This window comes from Petaurus breviceps, unplaced genomic scaffold (assembly GCF_028583685.1).
Source record: "Petaurus breviceps papuanus isolate PSGF00001 unplaced genomic scaffold, PetGlider_PUasm1.0 185, whole genome shotgun sequence".
Lineage (NCBI taxonomy): Eukaryota > Metazoa > Chordata > Mammalia > Diprotodontia > Petauridae > Petaurus > Petaurus breviceps.
In genome coordinates, this window is record NW_027185797.1 from 31,093,699 (window position 1) to 31,104,139 (window position 10,441).

Consider the following 10,441-nt stretch of genomic DNA (forward strand, 5'->3'; position numbering starts at 1 on the left):
ACATAAAGGAAAGTTACCCTCCTTTGCCAAGTCCCATAAAAGCCTAATTTCTAAACAAAATTGGAATTAGGTCGGGATAAATTAAGAGGTTCTCAAAATGTAATTTTGTAATGTAATTTCCTTTTCATGGGGAACTAATGCAGAATCAGTGACTTAATAAGCGGCATCTGAGGACAAGAAAACAGGAACGTTCTTACCTTTAAGCAAGCCAACCAATCCAACTCCCTTTAAAGTCTTCTTGTGCTCCAAGTGGAGCAGGAAATAACCAACATCCCTCCCCACCTCCTCCTTCCTCAAACTGGCATTCTGCCCAGAATGAAGTCAACAGCCCCTGAAGCAAGAGGAGCACATCACCTTGATGGCTCTGAAATTGAAGAGACCCAATTCACATGGAGTTGCTGGATCTCTTCTACAATCATAGTGATTAACTCCACTGAGTCCTGTTATTACACAGATCCAAGCAGTTCTCCAATTTCCCACACAGTAGCTACTTCTTTTCAGGTCTTGCAGAAATTTCTACTCTCTCCTATATCTTATTTCACAACTGGGCTTTCCAACAGGTCAAAGGCAATTAAGTTCACTCTCTAATGTTCTCCTGAACAGTGGTGACATAACAAATCTTTTCCTTGAGAAGTCAGTGAGAATATATCCTACTGAGAGAAATAACAGCAGCACACAATAGTTCCAGACTGAAGGGGGGATTAGGTAACAAATGCCTTCTGCACCCCCTAGAAGAGATCAAGAACAACCTCAAAGGCCTGTCTTCCCTACTGACTCCTTTGGGGTCTCCTATCATGAGAGACCACTCCCGAAGTTCAGAAACAGAGGACAGAGTAAAACATGAGGAAACCAGTATCTCTAGGGGCAGAAGGTTGGAGTAGGAGAAAAAGGCGAAATTCCCTGGAGCCTAACCCTCTCCATTTTTCTTTCCATGGACAGTCAAGAAAAGATAAGTAGAAAAAAAGAAAGAAGAGAGTCCACGACAGAAAGCTCAAGCTCCCTTCATGCTCCTGAGAGTGAGCTCTTTCCCCTTCTTTAGTGACCACTGCATACCCACTTATGGAAGTCCTCCCTAGTCATTATCTCCCTTTCCCTTATCACCCCTGCCTTAGATCCTCAAAGCAGGAGGCAAGGAGCCATAGGAATTTTTCAAGACAACGGATTCATGTACAAGAAGATGGAACGAGGGCTTCCCCAGCAGTTCAGTTCAAGAAACTTCTTCAAACAAGCCACTTCTCAGTGATTGGTATTCTCAATCACCTGCTTCCTATTCTAACAAATTTAATATACAGTCTAATTCTATACTCTTCCTTAATCAATAGGATGGAAATGCCAAGCATGTTCAAACTCTCTGGCTCATAGGCCTCCTTACTTAATTTGACTTAAATGAAAGGAGAAAGGGCTTTCTTCATCTGACAATGCTGAGCTCTGAAAGCACAGTTTAGTTTTGGGAAAGAGAAACAGTTACAAACAGTGATACCAGATAGCATTTATAGAATGCTTTAAGGTTTCCAAAGCACTTTCAAATACTACCTTGTTTGAGCCTCACAACAACCTTGTGCTGGCTCTCTGGATCCCCAGACACCATGTTTCCCCTCTTCTCTGGCCCACAAGACCGGCTGAAGATATGTTGAGCTTAAGGTACAAATGGGAAATGCAAAGCTAGATGTCTTGAAGGCGGTTGGTAATGAGACAGGCAAACCTTAGAGTTTATATACAGCAGGTTGTTGCTGACATTTTGACTGGCTCTGTCCAAGGCCCTGTGAGCTTCTTTTGGGTCCATGGGCTCTCATGGGTCCAGTCATCCTGTCTATGCAGATGAGTCACAGCTCTGTTATCTGGCTCTAGTCTCTCCCAAAGTCCAACCCCACATAACCAGCTGCCTAACAGATATTTCAAACTCCATTTCTCAGAGCCATCTCAAACTCAACTTGCCTGAAACAGATGCCTCATCCTCTCTTCTCTCTACCAACCCATGCTCTTCTGAATTGGCCTATTTCTTCTCTCAAGAGCACTACTAGCCTTCAGCCTCCCAGGTGTCCTCTTCAGATCTTCACTCTCTCTCATCCCAGAGATAACTATTTACCAGTCCTGTCAATTCAAACTCCAGCTCTAGTGTGCTCTCTCTCTCTCCCTTTCCTTCCCTCTCTCACTCTCTAGAATCTATCCCTTTCTCTACAGTCACATAGCAACCACCTAAGACCAGGCCCTAATCCCCTTACCTGGCATTCTGCATCCACCTCCAGTCTCTCATTTCAAATCACCCTCCATATAGTGGCCATTGTGATCGTTTCCATAAGTTTATCTCTGACCAGAACACTCCCCTGGTCAAAACAAAGTAAAGAAAAGCTGTCCACTTTACCACATTCTGACAAATCTGAATCTTCTCTTGAGCCAAGTTGTATTCCTCCCATATCTTCTCCAGCTCATCTAAGGATGAAGGAGTGACCAAGTGACCTTCAGCCACCACTTTGACAGCATCAGAGAGGTCATCTCCACAACGAACATTGATGTTCGCCCTCCTGTAAATGGGGGTGGGGGTAGTGGGTGAGGAGCAATACAAGAAACCAAATTTTTAGAAAACAGAAGTCTCATGATAGAAAAGATGGCTATCATTTAATATGAATGAGTTCTAAATAAGTTTTTAAACTCTCACCAGGTCTAGATCTTCCCCACTAACCCAAACAAAAAATTAAATTCTTCCTAAAAGCATTTCCTTCCATTCTTAAAACAGTTATTTCTTCTTCATAAAAATAAAAACTCAAACTCTGCTAGGAAATCCAGGACCCCCTCTTTACCAAATCCATACTTGCTCTTCTAGGGAAGGTCTGTCCTAATGTCAACCTACTCATAAGTCCAACATGGCCTAAGCTCAGCTTTCAAAGGCCAAAGAGGATGGGAGAGAAGCAACAGCTTAGGGAAGAGTGTTTGTTTCAAAAAAAAAAAAACTTGCAACCTTTTAAAGGTTTATAAAATTAAGGCACTGATAATCTCTCAAACAAACCTATAAATCCTCTCACTTTTTAATATTGAATTCAAAAAGAAATCTGCGATTTCGTTAGCTGGGAGAGAACAATCCATGAATTCATCTTCATGGGGAATGCTCTAAAGTCTAAACCAATGCAAACCCATCTAGGACTTTGCAGCTGGATAGCTACTGAGTTGCCTAAATCATAAGGAAGTTAAGCTACTTGCCCAGATTACTCAGAAGTAGCTTTAGAACCCAAATTTTTCCTGTCTATGAGCCCAATTTCTTACTATCCACAATGCAACACTCCCTCTTTGATTTTTTTAAATCACTTAAAAACAATCCAATCAAATAAAAATCTAAGTGACTAATTCATATAAGGCAATGTGCTACAGGAACAAGGCAAATGTTGTCCCTCTACCCTTGAGTCAACCCTGCGAGATGTGACTGAAGTGCTCCTCTGCAAAGAGATCAATCACCCATAACAGGGCGGGTGCTGATCACACCAAATTCTCTTTACAGCTTCAGGAAAAAGAGCTTGGATTTCTTGTTGTTGTTTTTTGTTTTTAAATGAGCAAGAGAATGCAGGAGTCACAATAATAAAGCCAACCGCAAAATGCACAGTCTTCCTCTTTTTTCTTTAAGAGTGACTTCACCTACCTGACCTCTTTCAATATTTCAACCTTTCCAGCAAGACGCTTCATTCTTGTCCCTATATGTGTATGCAGAGTGTTTTCCAAATGTTTAGTCAGTTCCACAGAAGTCGCTTTTGCTCGCTGAAAACAGGAAAAACACATGTTGGTATGGTGACAGGATAATGCAATTCTAAAACTGAAATGATTGGGGGTTTTTCTTTAAAAAAAAAAAAAGACATCTAGAGTTTGGTTAGATACCACACAAAACCCAAATGGCACAGGGTAAAACAAGTAACCCTGCATGAAGAAGACAGCATCATCTTCATTTCATGTTCGTGACAGCTTGAGGGAGGAGTCAGATCATTTTACTCTTCATAAAGAAATCTGCCCTCAGACAGAACTCCAAAATTCTGTCTTCCCCAAGAGCTCTATGCCAGCTTATACAGCCAGAGGAAGTGAAATATTTCTCTGATACAGAGCAGGTAAAATTTCCCTGTCTGTTATTCCAAATTATTGTGCACACTAGAGTTTCTAGAATAAAGAAAGCAATGACGTTAGTAATGTTAAATTATCTACATTTAGCTTTGGTATGTGTTCTATGAATTTTCCCAGAAGCATTACCTTGATATTAAAATTAAGTTTGCAGCACCACTTACCACCTAACAGAAGATGGCCCAGAAGCAGGCTTGTGTTGATTATATAAGAGTTTAACATTTGCCCCAGATAATCAAGAGTTTACTTGTACTACATTTTTTTTCCAGAGCAGCACATTTTAAAATTTCAGAGATATCTTAAAGAGTTATTTCAGCTCTAATATATAGAGATGATATATGACCGTCGCATTAAAACATTCAAATCAAAACATTTTTCAAAAATCAAAACAAATTTCAAAACATTGAAATCAAACCATTTAACATTAATAAAAACTACATTTGAAACTCAAGTCAGATTTGAAAGAACAAAAGGTGAAGAATATCAAAGAAACTAATGAAAAAAAGTAAAGGAAAAAAGGTTTGGCAGTACCAGATCTTAAACTATATTATAAGGCAATAATTATCAAAATTATCTGGTTCTGGCTAAGAAAAAAATAGCAGATCAGTAGAAAATAGAAGACACACAATTTACAGCAGCAACTAAATATAGTAACCTAGTGTTTGATAAGTATAAAGACTTAAGTGTTCGGGACAAAAATTCATTATTTGGTAAAAAAAAAATGTTCAGAAAGCTGGAAAGCATCTGGCAGAAACTGTGCGTAGTCCAATATCTCACACCATTTACCAAGGTAAGGTCAAAATGGATACAAGACCTAGCTATAAGGGGAGATATTACATGAAAAATTGAAGAACATGGAACAACATATTGCCTATCGGACTTATGGATAGATGACAGAACTTTGTCAAATCTATAAGAATATGAGTCATTCCCCAATTGACAAATGGTCAAGGGATATGAACGGGCAGTTTTCTGATAAAGAAATCAAAATAATTTATAATTATGTGAAAACATGCTCTAAATAATTACCGAATAGAGAAAAGCAAATTAAAACAACCTTCAGATATCATTTACACCTATCAGATTAGCTAAAATGATACAAGGAAAATGACAAATGTTGGAGAAGCGGAAAAATTGGGGCACTAAATACACTATTGGTGGAATTGTGAGTTGATCCAACCATTTTGGAGAACAATCTGGAATTATGCCCAGAGTTATTCCCTTTGACCTAACAATACCACTATTAGGTCAGCTTCCCAAGATGATTAGGAAAAGAATCTCTATGTTCTAAAATATTTATAGGAGCTCTCTTTGTGGTAGCAAAGAACTAGAAATTGTGAGGATGTCCATTAACGGAAAATGGCTAAACCAATTGTAGTATATGGTCATGATGGAATATTACTCTGCTATAAGAAATGAGTGCAATGATTTTTAAAAAGCATGGAGACCTCCACAAAATAATGAAGAACAAAATGAGTAGAACCAAGAGAATACAGAAACAGAGTAACAAGAGAGAACAGTAACAGCAATATCATTTTAAGAACTTTTTTTTTGCTTCTTTTTGAAGGGTGAAGGCAGGGCAATTGGGGTTAAGTGACTTGCCAAGGTCACACTGTTATCAAGTGTTAAGGGTCTGAGGCCAAATTTGAACTCAGGTCCTCTTGATTCCAGGACCAGTGCTCTATTCACTGTGCCACCTAGCCACCCCTTAAGAACAATTTTGAGCTGACTATTCTATTATAAATAGTCAAATTAGCTACAAAGAATATATGAAGAAATCTGCATCTAGAGAAAGAACACAGACACACAAACAAATTTGTTTCTAATAGTAGCCTCTGCTGGGGGGGGGGAGTTAAAAAAAAGGATACATATTAACTGTCGTATATTTGAAAGGAACAGCAAGTTGTACATAAACAGATCTGCAGTTTCAGGGGCAATCCTCTTTTTTCTATTCCGCTTTGGTATAAAAATGCGTGTTTTATTTCTTAAGTTCAAAATAAAAAGAAACTTAAGTCAGCCCTCCTGCTGTTTTTCCAAAGTGGACTGTCCTCAACAGATCCATGGAGTTCTGTGGTTTATTCTACTACTGGAAGATCCCAGGTATGCTGCCTTTACCTGAGCTCAACCCCAGAAGCCTCGAGTGAGCTCCCTTTTAGAATCTTTACAAAGCCCACTCAAGGAATTGCTGATGTGGGAGTCTTCTTTCTACCTAACTTGGCTCCTAAATCGCCTGTGCCATTGTGGAGCTCCAGGATATATTCTCTTGGGTGGGAATGAAGGGCCTATCTTTTTTTTTTCCTCTCAATATGACTTGACTCTAGACTTCAGTGAGCTTCTGAGGTCAGAAGAAGAGTGAAAACAGAACAAGAAGAGAGGGTCATCCACCTACCCTAAGAAAACTGAACCAACCTCCAATCTGGCCTTTCTGAGATGTAGAGTGCACACACACACACATACACACACACACACACACTCTCTCTCTCTCTCTCTCTCTCTCTCTCTCTCTCTCTCTCTCCCTCTCTCTCTCTCTCTCCCCCCCCCCTTTCTCCCTCCCTCCCTCCCTCTTTTTCTCTGGAGGTACCCAGGCTATACCTGCAGCTCCAGGGACATCTGCTCTGCCTTCAGCTCCAGCTCTCTGTAACTCTCAAGCAGCTCCTCCTTCTCTAACTTAAGCTTTTCATTCTCTTCAATCAGCTTCTGGTCCTGCTTGATTTTTTCCAGGCTGACATTTGACCCCAAATTAAAGTCGCCAACAGGTAACCTATCCCTGTTAGAAATGAGTAAGAAACAGTAAAGTACAAGGAAATTCACCCCGGTTTTCCAACCCAGTGACCTGAGATGAGGAACCCAAAATACCTTCGACGCTGCCCACATAACACTTGTGACGATGTCAAGGTAAGCTGGGTGGCTGACCCATGCTGAATATTAACTAATGTGGAACATACAGACATTTATCTGGACAGAAAAGGCTGCCTAAATTCTAGGGCTAAAAATGCTACTTAACAGCAACAAAAAAACCACAAAGAAGTTGCAGCTGCCTCCTCTCAATCCTACCTAAGAAATGTATACAGGAACCTCACAGTAACACAACAGAAGGTAGTTCTGCTCTGGACTCCTCCACCAATGGAACTGGGGACCACAGGTCTCCACCTAATGGTGGCAAACTCTGACCTGAGTCTGCAGGAGAACACCCTCCACTGAGGTGCCAACCCAAGCCAGGCTTTCTGCTTCAAAGTGGCTCACAATTTGATAAACATAAGCACTTTTCAAAAGTACTTCATTTCCCCACACTACACTAATTCTTAAAGGTTCAAGAACTTGTCTCTATTTTTTTCCAAGTAAAAATGGGCAAATGAGTATAAAACATGAAAACTCTAACAAGACCTTCTTTTCTCCATCTGCTTTTGCAATTAAAGGTTGAGTGGCCTTTTAAAATAAAGAATTGTAAGAACAACCACCACCATGAAAGTGCATTTATTCCTGGAACCTCCCACATTACTCATCACCTCTCTGATGAGGTCTTATAGACATGTCAACACCTATTTACAGGATAGGAAATGGAAATTAAATCTAACATGAAGACAAAAAGTCAGTGGCACTACAAGAGCTAGAACCCACATGCCTTGGCCAGGTCAGTGCCATTCCATTATGACATAGCACCTCTCCTCTGGGGGAGGCTGCTCTTAGGAAAAGCCAGACCCTTCCCTCCAAAGACTTACTTGGGGAATGTGACAAGGGTTTTTGCCTTTAGGTCGGGAGCCATTCGCCCACTGAAGCGGCTCTTTGGCCTGGTGAATGCTGATGGGTTGGGCCTATGCCCCCAAAGAGGAATAGGGTTCTTGAGGTTCCCAATGCCAAGCTGACCAGGGTCCGTTTTCTTCTCCTCAGGGGAATTATTGCTGGAAGGGAGTTTGCATCTCTCTGCATACCCTTTCTTGGCCACTTCTTCCCCAATATCCACGTTACCATACTCAGCCTGAGCAACAACTGTGCCATCCTGGTATGTCACTTTATGCCGTATTTTTATTTCCTTTTCAAAAATCAAGCTCCCCAAAAATGATCTGCCCTGGGAAAGACAGGAGAGAGGAGAGTCATTCAATCTGGCACAAGCGCATCTTTCTGGGGTCAGAGTCAGAGTCACAGAACTCAGAGCTAGAAGCAAACTGATTAAATCATCTACTGCCAACTCTTCATTTTACACATGCACAAAGGGAAGTTGAGGTACCTCACCCAAATCCAGATGGTAGAGGGCAGAAGCAGGATTTGAACTCAGGTCCTCTAAGGTCAACTCTAAAAGGTTACTTATGGGATCCAAAAGGGAAAAGTAGAGAATGGCAAGAACAGACTCCCAGAATTGGAGGGTATTAAAAGAGGTAGGAACGATAAGGGTCAGCTCAGCCAACCCTCTCAGTCTACAACTGGCTTGCCCAGTCACAGAACTAAAACAGAAGAGGTTAAAAGTCGAAAGAAGAGAGCACAGGGATGTGGAACTGGGAAGCCCTGAGTTCAAATCCTACCCTACTAGCTTTGTGAATGAGCTTAACTCAATTAACCTTTCTTAGCTTCAGTATCCATATCTATAAAATGGAAACAATAATAGCATCTAATATACAGAGTTGTTGAGATATCAAATAAGATATGAAAAATACCTCATAAGCCTGGAAAGATCATATAAAAACATTAGCTATTATTATTGTTGTTGCTATTATTATTATTCCAACAGTTCAGCATTCTTTCTGTTATGTTATGCTGTTACTATTCAGTTTTTTTTTCAGTTATGTCTAACTCTTAGTGACCCCATTTGGGGTTTTCTTGGTGGAGATAGGAACCTAGGCAGCAAGCTGGCTCAGCGAATAGAGCACTGAGCCTGGAGTCAGGAAGACTCGAATTCAAATCCAGCCTCTGACACTTACTAGCTGTGTAACTTAACCTCTGTTTGCCTCACACACGAGAGAAGGAAAAAGCAAACCAGAAATGACACAGAAATGACAAACTGCTCCAGCATCTTTGCTAAGAAAACCTCAAACGGCGTCATAAAGAGTCAGATGTGACTGAATACTGGAGCCGTCTGTCATCTCCTTCTCCAGCTCATTCGACAGACGAGGAAACTGAGGCAGACAAGGTTAAGTGACTTGCCCAGGGTCACATAACTGGTAAATGTCTGAGACTGCTTTTGAAATCCGATCTTCACAACTCTAGGACTGTGGCTCTGTGCACCATGACATCACCTCGTTGCCCTTTCACTATGATATGCGGCAAAACAAAGATCATGACTCTCTTATTCTGAAATCTTTATTTGTTAAATGATTACTTCCTCCTGCTGATACAGACAGACAGATAGAGAGACAGACAGATGGCCGTCACTGTAACAGTAATTCTTAACCAAGATGGCTTCAGAAACTTTGCTATCAAGGGAACCACTCAAACAAAAGGCCCAGGGGTAGCTTCAGGCCTGGGATCTGGGAGTCATCCCAAGTGAGAACTACACATGCCTTCCTCATGCAGCTAAGTAACCGGTGTGAGCACTTCATTCGCACTGTGCACCACCTACTGCGCTAGCCCACCATCTCTTCAAGCCCAAGACTAAAAGCATATTGCTTCCCTTCTTAAGAAGGTTCTATTGTTCTGAGCAAGACTGGCTCCCATCAGCTCCTATCAGCCTTTCTCGATCTCCCAGACTCACACTCACTTTCCTATAAACTTACACACTTAGACTTTAAACACAAACACCCCCATCCCCAGTTGAATATAACCTTGTTGCTGTGTCTCTGTCTCCCTAGCATGATGCATTTGCACCTAGTAAACATTTAATAATCCTCACTAATTAGACTGGTCTAGGCAAGCACTTCCCCCAGTCCAAAGTGACTGAGCCCTTCAAAGGAACAAAATGCCTAGAACACCTTCAATGTGCCTGTACCTGAGACTGCACCATTTCCTCCCCAGCAGCCACGGGCCCAGCTGGAGCTGTCTAGAGCTCTTTCTGACCCCTTCAAAACAGGGACTCTCCTCCCCACCCCAACCCACCCCCCACAACCACCACAGTACAGCTGACTTTTTTTTTTGGACAAAGATTTGCTCCCAAGGAATTTTTTTAATTCCTTTTAATGTTCTGGGAACCCTAAGTTGCACTATGATTAGACTATGCAATTAATAATAGTTGCCACAGGTTAGACTACCCATCTTAAGTCACCTAGCTATAGGTGGCCTAATTTATACCAGGTGCTCTAACTCTCCATCCAATATTCTCCTCCCCACCTTCTGTAAGGGTTATGGGATTTAAAGATCTCCCATGCCCCATGAACGTGCTGACATAGCAGAGCAAGAAAAAAAAAAAAAGCCGAGCTAA

At 41.3% G+C, this 10,441-nt stretch overlaps 1 protein-coding gene across 1 annotated transcript; it reads right to left on the minus strand.

Annotated features, from left to right (window-relative positions):
• Positions 1 to 2,200: 2,200 nt before the first annotated feature.
• On the minus strand, positions 2,201 to 10,027 carry LOC138161583 (serine/threonine-protein kinase 31-like). The gene is made up of 5 exons (XM_069088305.1): positions 10,013 to 10,027; positions 7,815 to 8,161; positions 6,688 to 6,862; positions 3,629 to 3,744; positions 2,201 to 2,522 (listed from the first exon to the last, which is right to left on the minus strand). Exons 1-5 carry the CDS (start codon positions 10,025 to 10,027, stop codon positions 2,261 to 2,263), a joined length of 915 nt encoding a protein of 304 aa, XP_068944406.1. The 3' UTR covers positions 2,201 to 2,260.
• Positions 10,028 to 10,441: the final 414 nt, after the last annotated feature.